The following is a 19,095-nucleotide window of genomic DNA, read 5'->3' on the forward strand; positions in this document are numbered from 1 at the left end:
AAGCGAGTCAAATTCCTGTTGAAGTGAAGTATTGGGAATGAGATGTTCTCTCGCTGTTCTCTGCCTGGTCTTCTGTAATACGGAAGACCACCATCTCCACATCCCTAGCCTCCTCACTGCTGCTATGACTGGTGCTGCTGTCCACTTCGTTCCTGGCAGCGACACATGGTAGGAACACCCTGCTCACCATCCATGTAATCGCCCACATGGTGCACAAAATCACCAGCGGCCCTCCCATCAGGATACCAAGAACTGCTGCCGTCCGCTCCATGCCACTGGTCACTTTACCTCTGTGGTCCCAGGGGTAGACAGGGGGGCTACAGGTACCAAGATGAAAATCCAAGATAGAATACGGAGGGCAGTCCAGACAGTTTGTGTCCTCTTTCCCAAAACAAGTGTGGCAGTTGTGATGGCAGGGTAAGCATTTCCGATGGGAACGGGTGCTGTTTCCATCTGACTCATAGTAGTGAGGTGGACAGGACATTAGGCAGATGCTCTCAAACACGTACAATGGGTAGACACACTCTAAAAAAAAGGAGGATCCTTACTTGGTTAGTAACATTTTCAAACTGTCTTATAGAATGTGACATTAAAGTGTGCAACTGTTTCATTGTAAAATATAGTGAACAAAAATATAAAAACGCAACATGTAAAGTGTTGAAATAAAAGACTCCAGATATTCTCCATATGCACAAAGTGTATTTCAAATCAAATTGTATTTGTCACATGCGCCGAATACAAGAGGGGTAGTAGACCTTAGTGAAATGCTTACTTAGAAGCCCTTAACCGACAATGCAGTTAAGAACAATGTGTTAAGTAAAAAAAAAAAAAAAGGATAAATAAAACTAAAGAGCAGCAGTAAAATAACAGTAGCGAGGCTATATACAGGGGCTACTGGTACAGAGTCAATGTGCGGGGGCACAGGTTCGTTCAGGTAATATGTACATGTAGGCAGATTTAAAGTGACTATACATAGATAAGAGTTACAGCAGTGTAAAAGAGGGGGGGCAATGCAATAGTCTGGGTAGCCATTTGATTAGCTGTTCAGGAGTCGTATGGCTTGGGTGTAGAAGCTGTTAAGAAGCCTTTGGGACCTAGACTTGGCACTCTGGTACCGCTTGCCATGCGGTAACAGAGAACAGTCTATGACTAGGGTGGCTGGAGTCTAACAATTTTTAGGGCCTTCCTCTGACACCGCCTGGTATAGAGGTCCTGCATGGCAGGGAGCTTGGCCCCAGTTATGTACTGGGCCTTACGCACTACCCTCTGTAGTGCCTTGCGGTCGGAGGCCGAGCAGTTGCCATAGCAGGCGGTGATGCAACCCGTCAGGATGCTCTCAATGGTGCAGCAGTAGAACTTTGAGGATCTGAGGACCCATGCCAAATCTTTTCATTCTCCTGAGGGAGAATAGGCTTTGTCTTGCCCTCTTCACGATTGTCTTGGTGTGTTTGGACCATGATAGTTTGTTGGTGGTGTGGACACCAAGGAACTTGAAGCTCTCAACCTGCTCCACTACAGCCCCGTCGATGAGAATGGGGGTGTGCTCAGTCCTCCAGTCCACAATCATCTCCTTTATCTTGATCACATTGAGGGAGAGGTTATCCTGCCACTCCACGGGATAGGTCTCTGACCTCCTCCATAAAGGCTGTCTCATCGTTGTCGGTGATCAGGCCTACCACTGTTGTGTGGTGTTGGAGTCGTGCCTGGCCATGCCTGGCCATGCAGTCATGAGTGAACAGGGAGTACAGGAGGGGACTGAGCAATCACACCTGTGAGGGACCCCCGTGTTGAGGATCAGCATGGCAAATGTGTTGTTACCTACCCTTACCACTTCGGGGCGGCACGCCAGGAAGTCCAAGATCCAGTTGCAGAGGGAGGTGTTTAGTCCCAGAGTCCTTAGCTTAGTGATGAGCTTTGAGGGCACTATGGTGTTGAACACAGAGCCGTCGTCAATGAATAGCATTCTCACATACAGTGGGGCAAAAAAGTATTTAGTCAGCCACCAATTGTGCAAGTCAGACTGTTAAACAGCCACCACTAACATTGAGTGGCTGCTGCCAACACACCGACTCAACTCCAGCCACTTCAATAATGGGAATTGATGGAAATTAATGTAAAATATATCACTAGCCACTTTAAACAATGCTACTTAATACACTGCTCAAAAAAATAAAGGGAACACTTAAACAACACAATGTAACTCCAAGTCAATTACACTTCTGTGAAATCAAACTGTCCACTTAGGAAGCAACACTGATTGACAATAAATTTCACATGCTGTTGTGCAAATGGAATAGACAACAGGTGGAAATTATAGGCAATTAGCAAGACACCCCCAATAAAGGAGTGGTTCTGCAGGTGGTGACCACAGACCACTTCTCAGTTCCTATGCTTCCTGGCTGATGTTTTGGTCACTTTTGAATGCTGGCGGTGCTTTCACTCTAGTGGGAGCATGAGACGGAGTCTACAACCCACACAAGTGGCTCAGGTAGTGCAGCTCATCCAGGATGGCACATCAATGCGAGCTGTGGCAAGAAGGTTTGCTGTGTCTGTCAGCGTAGTGTCCAGAGCATGGAGGCGCTACCAGGAGACAGGCCAGTACATCAGGAGACGTGGAGGAGGCCGTAGGAGGGCAACAACCCAGCAGCAGGACCGGTACCTCCGCCTTTGTGCAAGGAGGAGCAGTAGGAGCACTGCCATAGCCCTGCAAAATGACCTCCAGCAGGCCACAAATGTGCATGTGTCTGCTCAAACGGTCAGACTCCATGAGGGTGGTATATGAGGGCCCGACATCCACAGGTGGGGGTTGTGCTTACAGCCCAACACCGTGCAGGACGTTTGGCATTTGCCAGAGAACACCAAGATTGGCAAATTCGCCACTGGCGCCCTGTGCTCTTCACAGATGAAAGCAGGTTCACACTGAGCACATGTGACAGAGTCTGGAGACGCCGTGGAGAACGTTCTGCTGCCTGCAACATCCTCCAGCATGACCGGTTTGGCGGTGGGTCAGTCATGGTGTGGGGTGGCATTTCTTTGGAGGGCCGCACAGCCCTCCATGTGCTCGCCAGAGGTAGCCTGACTGCCATTAGGTACCGCGATGAGATCCTCAGACCCCTTGTGAGACCATATGCTGGTGCGGTTGGCCCTGGGTTCCTTCTAATGCAAGACAATGCTAGACCTCATGTGGCTGGAGTGTGTCAGCAGTTCCTGCAAGAGGAAGGCATTGATGCTATGGACTGGTCCGCCCGTTCCCCAGACCTGAATCCAATTGAGCACATCTGGGACATCATGTCTCACTCCATCCACCAACAGACTGTCCAGGAGTTGTCCTCCTCATCAGGAGCATGCCCAGGCGTTGTAGGGAGGTCATACAGGCGCGTGGGGTTTCAATCAATATATACTGGGCACACCCTTGTGGAATCAACATTGTGTCCATGTCATTTCAATTCAATTATGTTGAACCTACGTGGAGTCGACGTTGAATTGACGTTGTTGCCCAGTGGGGATATTTTGACCCATTTCTCCATGACGTTTATGTCAATTAAGGCAGCCCCTCCCCCCTCTCTGATTCAGAGGGGCTGGGTTAAATGCCATTAGACACACTTCAGTTGAATGCATTCAGTTGTATAACTGACTAGGTATCCCCTTTCCCTTTCATACCATAGCAAACATGCAATTTGATTTCAGTAATAAGCCATGAAGGTGAATGGAGAGACAAATGATGGTCTGCTGCCTTGTGCCATTTCCAGTTTTATAATGTAAATAATGAAGTCAATGAATAGAGATGGTCTGCTTCCTATATTAAGGTCTCTATGGCAGAACCCCCCATAGAAAGCCATATAGCGCTGCCCATATATAGCACGGCTGTGTCATACTCCTAGCCTATTAGGTTTCTGCCTCTCCACGAAGTTGAGTTAAGTGCAAGGCTGAAATGTCCTCCTCTCTGGTCTCTAGTGTGTCAGCAGCTAGGACACACACTCACGTACATGTGACTCCAAATCCAGACCTCCATGGGTTGATAAATTTCATTTCCATTGATAATTTGTGTGTGATTTTGTTGTCAGCACATTTAACTATGTAAAGAAAAAAGTATTTAATAAGAACATTTCATTCATTCAGATCTAGGATGTGTTATTTTAGTGTTCCCTTTATTTTTTTGAGCAGTGTATAATGTTTACATAACCTACATTAATCTCATATGTATATGTATATACTGTACTCTATATCATCTACTGCATCTTTATGTAATACACATATCACTAGCCACTAAACTATGCCACTTTGTTTACATACCCTACATTACTCATCCCATATGTATATACTGTACTCGATACCATCTACTGCATCTTGCCTATGCCGTTCTGTACCATCACTCATTCATATATCTTTATTTACATATTCTTTATCCCTTTACACTTGTGTATAAGGTAGTAGTTTTAGAATTGTTAGGTTAGATTACTCGTTGGTTATTACTGCATTGTCGGAACTAGAAGCACAATTATTTCGCTACACTCGCATTAACATCTGCTAACCATGTGTATGTGACAAATAAATTTGATTTGATATGAAATAAGTAAAATCATTAATTGTCACATGTTGAGTTTATATTTTTGTTCAGTATAAATTCAGGGTATGGTTGATGTTGCTGCCTACCTTCACAACTGCCATCAGAGTTCCCCACTGCACACTGCTGTATCACTGCTCTCTCCATGCGACGGCCTGCCATGCGTTCATCTGTCCCATGTAACTCCAGATGAAATTTCAACAGGACGCCTATGGACAAAGAAAAAAACGAGTTTGTGCTCGAGTACATTGTAGAAAACGTCCATTGCACAATCTAAAGCACCTGTCCTAAATTGTAACTGTGTGAGAAATTATGGAACACAAACAAATCATGAGTACAGTGAGTAGTATCTTTTGATGAGGTGTGCGCTTGAACAGGAAGGACGACAAAAGAAGAATGTGAGAGCCAAACAGTGCCAGCCTCTGTTACATCAGCTGCAGCACCGTGTAACGCTCGTCCTCTTCTTCTGACGAGGAGTAAGAGAGATCGGACCAATTTGCAGCGTGGTAAGTGTCCATTTTAACATGTAAAACGGAACACTTCAAAATACATCGTGACACAAACAAAACAGTCCCGTGTGGCACTAACACGGAAAATAACTACCCACAACTCAAGTGGGAAAAACAGGCTACCTAAGTATGGTTCTCAATCAGAGACAACGATTCCCAGCTGCCTCTGATTGAGAACCATACCAGGTCAAACACATAGAAATGGAAAACATAGAACACAAAACATAGAATGCCCACCCCAACTCACGCCCTGACCAAACAAAACAGAGACATAAAAAAGGAACTAAGGTCAGGACGTGACACACTGAGTGCATTTCATTTCTAATACTAGTTAAAGATGACAAATGTTCTGTTTCTAATTAATGTTGTGTACTATTTCTTTCTGTAACTAATTTCATTTAAATACTAGAGATGAGTTTTAAAACACTCGCTGTGTTATTGAAGTTGACACCTCAAATTGAAACATCTTTGTTTTTGTCAGTGTACCTCTGTTGGTTGAATCTCCGTTGTTTTCTATCCGTAGAACCCAATATCCGCAGGGATCCTCATCCCAGCAGTGTGTACTCATGAAGGTCCAGTCTGAGAAACCTGTAGACATTTTATCGTAAGGCCTGTGAAGCAACATTGGATTAGAATATTTTAGTACAGACAAGATGAGTCACACTTGGACCTCTTGTTGCATATTGAAACCCTGATACTTCACCATTATGCCGTATATGCCTTGCGAAAGTATTCGGCCCCCTTGAACTTTGCGACCTTTTGCCACATTTCAGGCTTCAAACATAAAGATATAAAACTGTATTTTTTTGTGAAGAATCAACAACAAGTGGGACACAATCATGAAGTGGAACGACATTTATTGGATATTTCAAACCTTTTTAACAAATCACAAACTGAAAAATTGGGCGTGCAAAATTATTCAGCCCCTTTACTTTCAGTGCAGCAAACTCTCTCCAGAAGTTCAGTGAGGATCTCTGAATGATCCAATGTTGACCTAAATGACTAATGATGATAAATACAATCCACCTGTGTGTAATCAAGTCTCCGTATAAATGCACCTGCACTGTGATAGTCTCAGAGGTCCGTTAAAAGCGCAGAGAGCATCATGAAGAACAAGGAACACACCAGGCAGGTCCGAGATACTGTTGTGAAGAAGTTTAAAGCCGGATTTGGATACAAAAAGATTTCCCAAGCTTTAAACATCCCAAGGAGCACTATGCAAGCGATAATATTGAAATGGAAGGAGTATCAGACCACTGCAAATCTACCAAGACCTGGCCATGATCACTCTGGCCATGATCACTCTGGATGAACTGCAGAGATCTACAGCTGAGGTGGGAGACTCTGTCCATAGGACAACAATCAGTCGTATATTGCACAAATCTGGCCTTTATGGAAGAGTGGCAAGAAGAAAGCCATTTCTTAAAGATATCCATAAAAAGTGTCGGTTAAAGTTTGCCACAAGCCACCTGGGAGACACACCAAACATGTGGAAGAAGGTGCTCTGGTCAGATGAAACCAAAATTGAACTTTTTGGCAACAATGCAAAACGTTATGTTTGGCGTAAAAGCAACACAGCTGAACACACCATCCCCACTGTCAAACATGGTGGTGGCAGCATCATGGTTTGGGCCTGCTTTTCTTCAGCAGGGACAGGGAAGATGGTTAAAATTGATGGGAAGATGGATGGAGCCGAATACAGGACCATTCTGGAAGAAAACCTGATGGAGTCTGCAAAAGACCTGAGACTGGGACGGAGAATCTGTGGAAAGAACTGAAAACTGCTGTTCAAATGCTCTCCATCCAACCTCACTGAGATCGAGCTGTTTTGCAAGGAGGAATGGGAAAACATTTCAGTATCTCGATGTGCAAAACTGATAGACATACCCCAAGCGACTTACAGCTGTAATCGCAGCAAAAGGTGGCGCTACAAAGTATTAACTTAAGGGGGCTGAATAATTTTGCACGGCCAATTTTTCAGTTTTTGATTTGTTAAAAAAGTTTGAAATATCCAATAAATGTCGTTCCACTTCATGATTGTGTCCCACTTGTTGTTGATTCTTCACAAAAAAATACAGTTTTATATATTTATGTTTGAAGCCTGAAATGTGGCAAAAGGTTGCAAAGTTCAAGGGGGCCGAATACTTTCGCAAGGCACTGTATATAGTGGGGAGAACAAGTATTTGATACACTGCCGATTTTGCAGGTCCAGAAAATCACATTGTATGATTTTTAAGTAATTAATTTGCATTTTATTGCATGACATAAGTATTTGATCACCTACCAACCAGTAAGAATTCCGGCTCTCACAGACCTGTTAGTTTTCCTTTAAGAAGCCCTCCTGTTCTCCACTCATTACCTGTATTAACTGCACCTGTTTGAACTCATTACCTGTATAAAAGACACCTCTCCACACACTCAATCAAACAGACTCCAACCTCTCCACAATGGCCAAGACCAGAGAGCTGTGTAAGGACATCCGAGATAAAATTGTAGACCTGCACAAGGCTGGGATGGGCTACAGGACAATAGGCAAGCAGCTTGGTGAGAAGGCAACAACTGTTGGCGCAATTTTTCGAAAATGGAAGAAGTTCAAGATGACGGTCAATCACCTTCGGTCTAGGGCTCCATGCAAGATCTCACCTCGTGGGGCATCAATGATCATGAGGAAGGTGAGGGATCAGCCCAGAACTACACGGCAGGACCTGGTCAATGGCCTGAAGAGAGCTGGGACCACAGTCTCAAAGAAAACCATTAGTAACACACTACGCCGTCATGGATTAAAATCCTGCAGCGCACGCAAGGTCCCCTGCTCAAGCCAGCGCATGTCCAGGCCCGTCTGAAGTTTGCCAATGACCGTCTGGATGATCCAGAGGAGGAATGGGAGACGGTCATGTGGTCTGATGAGACAAAAATAGAGCTTTTTGGTCTAAACTCCACTCGACGTGTTTGGAGGAAGAAGAAGGATGAGTACGACCCCAAGAACACCATCCCAACCGTGAAGCATGGAGGTGGAAACATCATTCTTTGGGGATGATTTTCTGCAAAGGGTACAGGACGACTGCACCGTATTGAGGGGAGGATGGATGGGGCCATGTATCGTGAGATCTTGGCCAACAACCTCCTTCCCTCAATAAGAGTTCTGAAGATGGGTCGTGGCTGGGTCCTCCAGCATGACAACGACCCAAAACACACAGCCAGGGCAACTAAGGAGTGGCTCCGCTCCGTAAGAAGCATCTCAAGGTCCTGGAGTGGCCTAGCCAGTCTCCAGACCTGAACCCAATAGAACATCTTTGGAGGGAGCTGAAAGTCCGTAATGCCCAGCGACAGCCCCGAAACCTGAAGGATCTGGAGAAGGTCTGTATGGAGGAGTGGGCCAAAATCCCTGCTGCAGTGTGTGCAAACCTGGTCAAGAACTACAGGAAACGTATGAATTCTGTAATTGCAAACAAAGGTTTCTGTACCAAATATTAAGTTCTGCTTTTCTGATGTATCAAATACTTATGTCATGCAATAAAATGCTAATTAATTACTTTTCTGGATTTTTGTTTTAGATTCCATCTCTCACAGTTGAAGTGTACCTATGATACAAATTACAGACCTCTACATGCTTTGTAAAAGGGAAAACCTGCAAAATCGGCAGTGTATCAAATACTTCTTCAAATACTCTATATATATATATGAACAGCAAAAAAAGAAACATCCTCTCACTGTCAACTTAATTTATTTTCAGCAAACTTAACATGTGTAAATATTTGTATGAACATAACAAGATTCAACAAATGAGACATGCACTGAACAAGTTCCACAGACATGTGACTAACAGAAATTTAATAATGTGTACCTGAATAAAGGGGGGTTCAAAAACAGTCAATATCTGGTGTGGCCACCAGCTGCATTAAGTACTGCAGTGCACTCCTCATGGACTGCACCAGATTTGCCTGTTTTTGCTGTGAGATGTTACCCCACTTTTCCACCAAGGCACCTGCAAGTTCCTGGACATTTCTGGTGGGAATGGCTCTAGCCCTCACCCTCCGATCCAACAGCTCCCAGATGTGCTCAATGGGATTGAGAACCCGGGCTCTTCTTTGGCCATGGCAGAACACTGACATTCCTGTCTTGCAGGAAATCACGCACAGAACGAGCAGTATGGCTGGTGGCATTGTCATGCTGGAGGGTCATGTCAGGATGAGCCTGCAGGAAGGGTACCACATGAGGGAGGAGGATGTCTTCCCTGTAACACACAGCGTTGAGATTGCCTGCAATGACAACAAGCTCAGTCCGATGATGCTGTAACACACCGCCCCAGACCACGACGGACCTTCCACCTCCAAAATCGATCCCACTCTAGAGTACAGGCCTCGGTGTAACGCTCATTTCTTAGACGATAAACGCAAATCCGACCATCACTCCTGGAGAGACAAAACCGCGACTCGTCAGTGACGAGCATTTTGTGCCAGTCCTGTCTAGTCCAGCAACGGTGGGTTTGTGCCCATAGGCGACGTTGTTGCCGGTGATGTCTGGTGAGGACCTGCCTTACAACAGGCCTACAAGCCCTCAGTCCAGTCTCTCTCATCCTATTGCGGAAAGTCAGCACTGATGGAGGGATTGTGCGTTCCTGGTGTAACTCGGTCAGTTGTTATTGCCATCCTGTACCTGTCCCGCAGGTGTGATGTTCGGATGTACTGATCCTGTGCAGGTGTTGTTACACGTGGTCTGCCACTGCGAGGACGATCAGCTGTCCGTCCTGTCTCCATGTAGCACTGTCTTAGGCGTCTCACAGTATGGACATTGAAATGTATTGCCCTGGCCACATCTGCAGTCTTCATGCCTCCTTGCAGCATGCCTAAGGCACGTTCACGCAGATGAGCAGGGATTCCTCGGCATACACATCACAGACAAACTGAATTGGTCCACTCACACAGACAGCATCGTGAAGAAGGCGCAGCAGCGCCTCTTCAACCTCAGGAGGCTGAAGAAATTCGGTTTGTCACCAAAAGCACTCACAAACTTCTACAGATGCACAATCGAGAGCATCCTGGCGGGCTGTATCACCGCCTGGTACGGCAACTGCTCCACCCACAACCGTAAGGCTCTCCAGAGGGTAGTGAGGTCTGCACAACGCATCACCGGGGGCAAACTACCTGCCCTCCAGGACACCTACACCACCCGATGTTACAGGAAGGCCATAAAGATCATCAAGGACATCAACCACCCGAGCCACTGCCTGTTCACCCCGCTATCATCCAGAAGGCGAGGTCAGTACAGGTGCATCAAAGCTGGGACCGAGAGACTGAAAAACAGCTTCTATCTCAAGGCCATCAGACTGTTAAACAGCCACCACTAACATTGAGTGGCTGCTGCCAACACACTGACACTGACTCAACTCCAGCCACTTTAATAATGGGAATTGATGGGAAATGATGTAAATATATCACTAGCCACTTTAAACAATGCTACCTTATATAATGTTACTTACCCTACATTATTCATCTCATATGCATACGTATATACTGTACTCTATATCATCGACTGCATCCTTATGTAATACATGTATCACTAGCCACTTTAACTATGCCACTTTGTTTACATACTCACCTCATGTATATACTGTACTCGATACCATCTACTGTATCCTGCCTATGCTGCTCTGTACCTTCACTCATTCATATATCCTTATGTACATATTCTTTATCCCCTTACACTGTGTATAAGACAGTAGTTTTGGAATTGTTAGTTAGATTACTTGTTGGTTATTACTGCATTGTCGGAACTAGAAGCACAAGCATTTCGCTACACTCGCATTAACATCTGCTAACCATGTGTATGTGACAAATAAAATTTGATTTGATTTGATTTTGTCACACCCTGACCTAACCAAAATATATAAAGAAAACAAAGAATACTCAGGTCAGGGCGTGACAGGGTCAGAAGTTTACATACACTCAATTAGTATTTGGTAGAATTGCCTTAAAATTGTTTAACTTCGGTCAAACGTTTCGGATAGCCTTCCACAAGCTTCCCACAATAAGTTGTGTGTGTGTGTGTATATATATATATATAGTCACAGTCATTGACAGTCACAGTCAAAAGTTTAGACACACCTACTCAGTCCAGGCCTTTTCTTTATTTTTACTATTTTCTACATTGTAGAATAATAGTGAATACATCAACTATGAAATAACAAATATGGAATCATGTAGTAATCAAAAAAGTGCTAAACAAATTAAATATATTTTATATTTTGAGATTCTTCAAAGTAGCCACCCTTTGCCTTGATGACAGCTTTGCACACTCTTGGCATTCTCTCAACCAGCTTCATGAGGTAGTCACCAGGAATGCATTTCAATTAACAGGTGTGCCTATTTAAAAGTTAAATAGTATAATTTATTTCCTTCTTAATGCGTTTGAGCCAATCAGTTGTGTTGTGACAAGGTAGGGTTGGTATACAGAAGATAGCCCTATTTGGTAATAGACCAAGTCCATATTATGGCAAGAACAGCTCAAATAAGCAAAGAGAAACGACAGTCCATCATTACTTTAAGACATGAAGGTCAGTCAATGGGGAAAATTAAGAACTTTCAAAGTTTATTCAAGTGCAGTTGCAAAAACCATCAAGCGCTATGAATAAACTGGCTCTCATAAGGACCGCCACAGGAAAGGATGATCCCAGAGTTACCTCTGCTGCAGAGGATAAGTTCATTAGAGTTACCAGCCTCAAATTGCAGCCCAAATAAATGCTTCACAGAGTTCAAGTAACAGACATGTCAACATCAACTGTTCAGAGGACACTGTGTGAATAAGTCCTTCATGGTCGACTTGCTGCAAAAAAAACACTAAAAAAGGACACCAATAAGAAGAAGGGACTTGTTGGGCCAAGAAACACAAGCAATGGACATTAGACCGGTGGAAATTTGTCCTTTGGTCTGATGAGTCCAAATTTGACATTTTTGATTCCAACCTCTGTGTCTGAGACGCAGAGTAGGTGAACAGATGATCTCCGCATGTGTGGTTCCCACCGTGAAGCATGGAGGACGAGGTGTGATGGTGCTTTTCTGGTGACACTGTCGGTGATTTATTTACAATTCAAGGCACACTTAACCCTACCATCCCTCCCCTAATTCGAGTAAAGTAGTAGACGACAACACTTAAGCTGGAAGTAGAAGCCTTTACATACTATATACACTGCTCAAAAAAATAAAAGGAACACTAAAATAACACATCCTAGATCTGAATGAATGAAATATTCTTATTAAATACTTTTTTCATTACATAGTTGAATGTGCTGACAACAAAATCACACAAAAATTATCAATGGAAATCAAATCTATCAACCCATGGAGGTCTGGATTTGGAGTCACAATCAAAATTAAAGTGAAAAACCACACTACAGGCTGATCCAACTTTTATGTAATGTCCTTAAAACAAGTCAAAATGAGTCTCAGTAGTGTGTGTGTGGCCTCCACGTGCCTGTATGACCTCCCTACAACGCCTGGGCATGCTCCTGATGAGGTGGCGGATGGTCTCCTGAGGGATCTCCTCCCAGACCTGGACTAAAGCATCCACCAACTCCTAGACAGTCTGTGGTGCAATGTGACGTTGGTGGATGGAGCGAGACATGATGTCCCAGATGTACTCAATTGGATTCAGGTCTGGGGAACGGGCGGGCCAGTCCATAGCATCAATGCCTTCCTCTTGCAGGAACTGCTGACACACTCCAGCCACATGAGGTCTAGCATTGTCTTGCATTAGGAGGAACCCAGGGCCAACCGCACCAGCATATGGTTTCACAAGGGGTCTGAGGATCTCATCTCGGGTACGTAATGGAAGTCAGGCTACCTCTGGCGAGCCCATGGAGGGTTGACTGACCCACCTCCAAACCGGTCATAATGGAGGATGTTGCAGGCAGCAGAACGTTCTCCACGGCGTCTCCAGACTCTGTCACGCCTGTCACATGTGCTCAGTGTGAACCTGCTCTCATCTGTGAAGAGCACAGGGCGCCAGTGGCGAATTTGCCAATCTTGGTGTTCTCTGGCAAATGCCAAACGTCCTGCACGGTGTTGGGCTGTAAGCACAACCCGCACCTGTGGACGTCGGGCCCTCATATACCACCCTCATGGAGTCTGACCGTTTGAGCAGACACATGCACATTTGTGGCCTGCTGGAGGTCATTTTGCAGGGCTCTGGCAGTGCTCCTCCTGCTCCTCCTTGCACAAAGGCGGAGGTAGCGGTCCTGCTGCTGGGTTGTTGCCCTCCTACGGCCTCCTCCACGTCTCCTGATGTACTGGCCTGTCTCCTGGTAGCGCCTCCATGCTCTGGACACTACGCTGACAGACACAGCAAACCTTCTTGCCACAGCTTGCATTGATGTGCCATCCTGGATGAGCTGCACTACCTGAGCCACTTGTGTGGGTTGTAGACTCCGTCTCATGCTCCCACTAGAGTGAAAGCACCGCCAGCATTCAAAAGTGACCAAAACATCAGCCAGGAAGCATAGGAACTGAGAAGTGGTCTGTGGTCACCACCTGCAGAACCACTCCTTTATTGGGGGTGTCTTGCTAATTGCTTATAATTTCCACCTGTTGTCTATTCCATTTGCACAACAGCATGTGAAATGTATTGTCAATCAGTGTTGCTTCCTAAGTGGACAGTTTGATTTCACAGAAGTGTGATTGACTTGGAGTTACATTGTGTTGTTTAAGTGTTCCCTTTATTTTTTTGAGCAGTGTACATTTTACAGACACAGTATGGTTTACAATAGTTATCTTCCACTAAACCCCTCCCATCTACCTCTGAACACCATCAAGTTTTGATTTCTATTTGTCATATATTTTTCCACTGTGCTGTGATGTTTCACAAAAGTTCTGAACCTTTCTATTCTCATAGATTCTACATATTGTAAATTAAAGACCTTTTTTTTCTAAGAGTATTATAATATTATTAATTGATTGACTATGACTTTTTAAATCACTTCTATGTATTGCTTTCAATCTTTCTGTCCATTGACTTGGCTGTGCCTTACCTGGTTGTGAGTAAATTGGAGATGGTCTTCTTTGGGCTAATGAGGGTGATGGAGAGATCTCCACGTCTGCTATAGGTCAGTGTAAGACGGGCCTGGATGTGCTCCAGAGACCGAATCCAGTTCCTGGTGCCGTGACAAGCTGTCACATTCCACCTCAATGTCAGTTTCCTGCGGAGTTCACTATCAGACAGACAGAGCATCAGGTATAACACATCTAACTGGCCAAGTTGGCATTATGAATTAGTGGAATTACTTTATCAGTGGTGGCTGGTGGGAGGAGCTAATGGAATGGTATCACCCACCACACAAATGGAAACCACATGTTTGACTCCGTTCCATGCATTGCATCCCAGCCATTACAATGAGCCCGTCCTATAGCTCCTCCCACCAGCCTCCACTTCTGTTTATGCTCAATAAAATCTGACGATCATGTTTATGTTTACTGTAAACAGCTATAGAACACACTAGTGGCTGTTTTCCTACTAACTATCCATAAGTGAGATGAAAGGACAATGGTGTTTTCCTTACATGGCTCTGGTAATGAGGTCAATGGTGCATTTCCTTTTAGGTTTGACTGCTTTCCATTTACTGGCCAACTCCACCAGTCTCCCTGCATCCAGTAGCCCATATCCATAGTAATGGCTGACTACAATAAAGCAAATCAGGTGTATGATGCTATAGCTGTGTTTACACAGGCAGCCCAATTCTTATATTTTTCAAAAGACCAATTAGTGAAAAAAATATCAGAATTGGGCTGCCTGTCTAAAAGCAGTTCATTCATTTCAACTCTATTTCTGGCCCTACAGTGTAGCAAATCATATCCCAGTTTCACAAAAAAAAAATGTTATTTTTACCTTCATTTAACTAGGCAAGTCAGTTAAGAACAAATTCTTATTTTCAATGACGGCCTAGTAAATTGGAGATGGTAAATAATGATGGAGAGATCTCCATTCGGCAGAATGACAGATTTGTACCTTGTCAGCTCTGGGATTTGAACTAGCAACCTTCCGGTTACTAGTCCAACACTCTAACCACTAGGCTACCCTGCCGCCCCTGGTCAACTACCTAACTAGCCGCCCCTGGTCACTAGCCACTAGCTGCCCCTAGCCACTAGCCGCCCCTGGTCAACTACCTAACTAACACTAGAAGGTAGTGCTTTATGTCTCACCAGGTCTTCCAACACCATTGGTCCGCCAATCATTCGTTCGAAGATCTACCGGTCTAGATGCTCGCACCACGAGGTGTTGCACATCACGCCAGTTGAGTGTCGGGCTGTGGGAGAAGTTGGGATATTATCATCTTTCTCAATGACTCAAAGCCTCAAATTTACAACAAATAGGTTATTGAGTTACAGGTGCACAGAGACAAGAGAATGGTTACTTTGCCTCCAGAGCCAGTGCAATGATCCCAGCAGCCAGAGGGGCAGAGGCAGAGGTCCCAGTATGGTCTGAGGTGCAGGATTGATGCAGGTCGGTGGTGACCTGGAAGGGAAACAACATCCAGGTACTTTGTTGAGGCTTTGCTTACTGTTGCTGTAGGTGGTAAATGTGAGATAAATATTGACCATTTTCAGAGTTCCACACATCTTCAGCAAACCTTTACATTCATGTGACTACTTTGTTAAGCACAATTAAACTAATGCTAAACTAGTCAAAGATTTAACAGAATGCTTTGTCACTCTAAATGCATCTTTCCAAAGAAATATATGGATGTTAAAAACACTAGTGTGGGATGAGTTGAGGACAAAGAGACTTACAATACTGCGGTGATGAAAGCTGCCACCACTGTAGGTCGTTGTTAGAATGGCAGAGCAGGGTTCACTGTAGAAGGGCAGTGTTCCCCTCTCAGTGGTACTACCAACAGACAACGTGTAAATGCTGTTGGTGTAGCCATCGCAGTTGCAGTTGTCAAAGCTGGCGCCCCCATTGCCTGAAGCCCAGACGTAAATGGAACCCAAGCCACCTCGGCCCTGTAAGGTATTGAATATGTTTTTTAAGACTCATTGTATGATCTTACCGCTTTAGTTGCCAATGCCGATTACATTGTTTTATCTTATCTAACAAAATGGACACTACTGATGAAACAGGTAATATAGGATAACCAGTACAAGTTGTATCATACATTGGTAGTGCCTCTGATAAAGGCTTCTTGGGCCAATGTGTTTGGCCCCTCCAAATTCGTCCCCAAATCTTCAGGTCCCCAGCTGGAGCTGTAGATGTCAATGTGTTGCTGATTCAAATTTAAGGACATGGCTTCTATCAGGTCAGTCACTTGTCCATCCAACATCCGAACTCCTGGACAAAACAGAACAAGTAACAGGACACAAATTAAAGCAGGATAATTGCAGTACAGTTCTATATGCTATTAAAAGAGACCAAATGAGTGAATGTATGGGTAATACTTACCTCCGATCTTGGCCTGATATGCCACTCCAACCCCACACACCCCATTATTTGCCACCGCTGCCACCACCCCAGCACACCGTGTTCCATGCCTATGGAACAGAATACAAAAGGGGTTCATCCATACAGAATGTTGTTACATAGTGCACTTCATACATGATACATGATGTAATATCTTGCATTAAAATCTTAACATCATAGCAAATTACCTCTTTGGTCTGGTCAGAGTGTATTGGGTGTCTGGGTTGGGGTCATTATCGTTCATGTCATAGCTAGCCTGTGGATCCTACAGGTACAATACATTAGGTCTTTATAAGGATCATTTGCCACTTGTATTTTATTTTTGAAATAATATTTGTCTTTTTCCATTTTTGTTACAACACTGTATTGCTGGAACAAAATTCTAAATACATTTAATATTGATGTTCTAGTGCCATTCAGGCAATTTAAAGTATTGATTGGGGACATTTTTGTGGAGGAATGTAACTTTTTCTGGGTGATTTGTGCTTCCCATTAATGTGTTTTTGTATTTTAATATATATATATAGGGTATAATCTGTATATTTATGTTGTATTATACAAGGCACATTTGTAAAAGAGACCTAGGTCTCAATGTGTTCCCTGTTAAAATAAAGGTTCAATAAAAAAATATATAATAACAACTCACATAATTTTCAGCAATGTCTGGGTGGCTTGTCTCTAGGCCATCGTCTAAGATGGACACCACCACTCCTTTTCCTGTGTAGCCTCGAGCCCATGCAGCCACCACATTCTGATCAAAGGCCTCACTCTGGAAAAGCAGTTTGAATACATTCTTTTTTCTGTTAAAACGGGGATAACCATTTGTTTTCACTCAAGGCAGAAAAAACTAAAACAGGCTGAATAAAAATGTAAAGAGCTTGTATTAAGGAAATATACTTCAAACAAAAATGGAAGCTTAATGTTGACATACCAGGTACCACTGCTGATTGAAAAATGGATCAGTTGGTACTGTGAAAGAGTGTCTTCTCTTTCTACTCCTTCCAGATTGCTGTGCAAACCAAAGCACCTACGAAACAGAAAGTACATCATCACACTCATTACAATAAGAGAAATGCTGGGACTGGTTATTCCAGCCAATTTTGGATAGTATTGACCTATTGGCTATTCACCTTAGGGTCCATTTTGAATATAAGATTATGCAAATAGTGTGCCTGCAATGATTGTTTTGCCACCTGTCTTTGCTCCATATGGTAATAGTTGCCATCTGGAAATATCTACAAATATAATATGCCAGAAGAAATTAGCTAGTCATAATATGCCAAAAGATCTACACATAAAAATACAAATCATTATATGACATAAACAGTGAACTAACATTGTTTTACCTTTCCTAGGTTATGGAAACCATGCTTCTTTGCAATCTTGTTGATTTGTTCAGGAGTACAATTCAAATGTAGAGCCCAAATGTTAGTGTAGATGACCTCGGCATACATTGTGCACACATACAACATACACAAGAAGCAACTGATAAACCTCATTCTGTCTGCTGTTTGAACTGATCAGCTGATACATTGTTGGTCATAGAGAAGCAATCCTTTCATTTCGCTAACTCTCATGTCTACAACTTGATTTTAACTGATGTTGACAGTTTCATCACTAACGGTTGTACTTGACATTCGAATAGGCCTACTACACGAGCGTGAACAATAACTAATATTCCCGCCACAGATAATCAAGACTGGCGCGCAAGTATCTGTGCATTGTTTGGTCACTTTTGCGTTGTGTAACGGCATTGACAAGACTATGATTTGGGACCGATGTAAAGACAATTTCAAGTTGGATATTCGACGGATATTCGGCTGTAGTTTTAATTACGTTCACCAACAGCAGTTAGGGACCGTCAACATAGTGACAAATTACATTTTTCAAATGTCAAACATCTTGGCCATGTTCTGTTATAATCTCCACCCGGCACAGCCAGAAGAGGACTGGCCACCCCTCATAGCCTGGTTTCTTCCTAGGTTTTGGCCTTTCTAGGGAGTTTTTCTAGCCACCGTGCTTCTACACCTGCATTGCTTGCTGTTTGGGGTTTTAGGCTGGGTTTCTGTACAGCACTTTTATATATAAGCTGATGTAAGAAGGCTATATAAATAGATTTGATTTGATATTTCAATAGCTCTTTACCATTACTCCTAACACTTTCAAAACTGGTTGTTGCTAACCCGATGGCATAGACACACATTGCACACCCTTTAGTTTACATTAATTTTTCAAAGTTTAGAATTTCAATAGCTCCTTGGTCATGTGACCTGGTGACTTCAAACCAGGTTCAGAATGTCCACTCAGTGGGCCTACACATTGCACATCCTTTACTTTGTCCATTTTTATCTCACACGTTTTTACATTAATTTTTCTAAATGTAAGATTTCAATAGCTCCTTAGTCATGTGACCTAATGTCCGCTGACTACCCTTCTATATTGCACACTCTTGTTTGTGTACTGTAAAATCATGCGGTGTAATGTACATTTTTCATAGTTTCAAATTTGCAATAGCTCCTTGGTCATGTCAATTACACACCTAAGAAGCATGCAGTGGATATACACCCATATTGCATA

At 43.7% G+C, this 19,095-nt stretch overlaps 1 protein-coding gene across 1 annotated transcript; it reads right to left on the reverse strand.

Annotated features, from left to right (window-relative positions):
• Positions 1 to 7: 7 nt before the first annotated feature.
• On the reverse strand, positions 8 to 18,220 carry LOC110531970 (furin). The gene is made up of 14 exons (XM_021615521.2): positions 17,865 to 18,220; positions 17,649 to 17,753; positions 17,450 to 17,545; positions 17,165 to 17,287; positions 16,707 to 16,783; positions 16,501 to 16,589; positions 16,217 to 16,389; positions 15,852 to 16,064; positions 15,476 to 15,576; positions 15,264 to 15,367; positions 14,624 to 14,741; positions 14,096 to 14,275; positions 5,538 to 5,684; positions 8 to 317 (listed from the first exon to the last, which is right to left on the reverse strand). Exons 1-14 carry the CDS (start codon positions 18,015 to 18,017, stop codon positions 8 to 10), a joined length of 1,989 nt encoding a protein of 662 aa, XP_021471196.2. The 5' UTR covers positions 18,018 to 18,220.
• Between the last annotated feature and the right edge of the window lie 875 nt (positions 18,221 to 19,095).

The sequence above is a fragment of the Oncorhynchus mykiss genome, chromosome 1, assembly GCF_013265735.2.
Source record: "Oncorhynchus mykiss isolate Arlee chromosome 1, USDA_OmykA_1.1, whole genome shotgun sequence".
Lineage (NCBI taxonomy): Eukaryota > Metazoa > Chordata > Actinopteri > Salmoniformes > Salmonidae > Oncorhynchus > Oncorhynchus mykiss.

Bases quoted from the DNA above. Each gene is read 5' to 3' on its own strand.
- LOC110531970 (XM_021615521.2), bottom strand. From the start codon at position 18,017: ATGAGGTTTATCAGTTGCTTCTTGTGTATGTTGTATGTGTGCACAATG. The intron at 17,546-17,648 runs GTGAATAGCCAA...TCTGTTTCGTAG, and splicing joins TATTCAAAATGGACCCTAAG to GTGCTTTGGTTTGCACAGCA. The intron at 16,590-16,706 runs GTAATTTGCTAT...TCTGTTCCATAG, and splicing joins ACTCTGACCAGACCAAAGAG to GCATGGAACACGGTGTGCTG.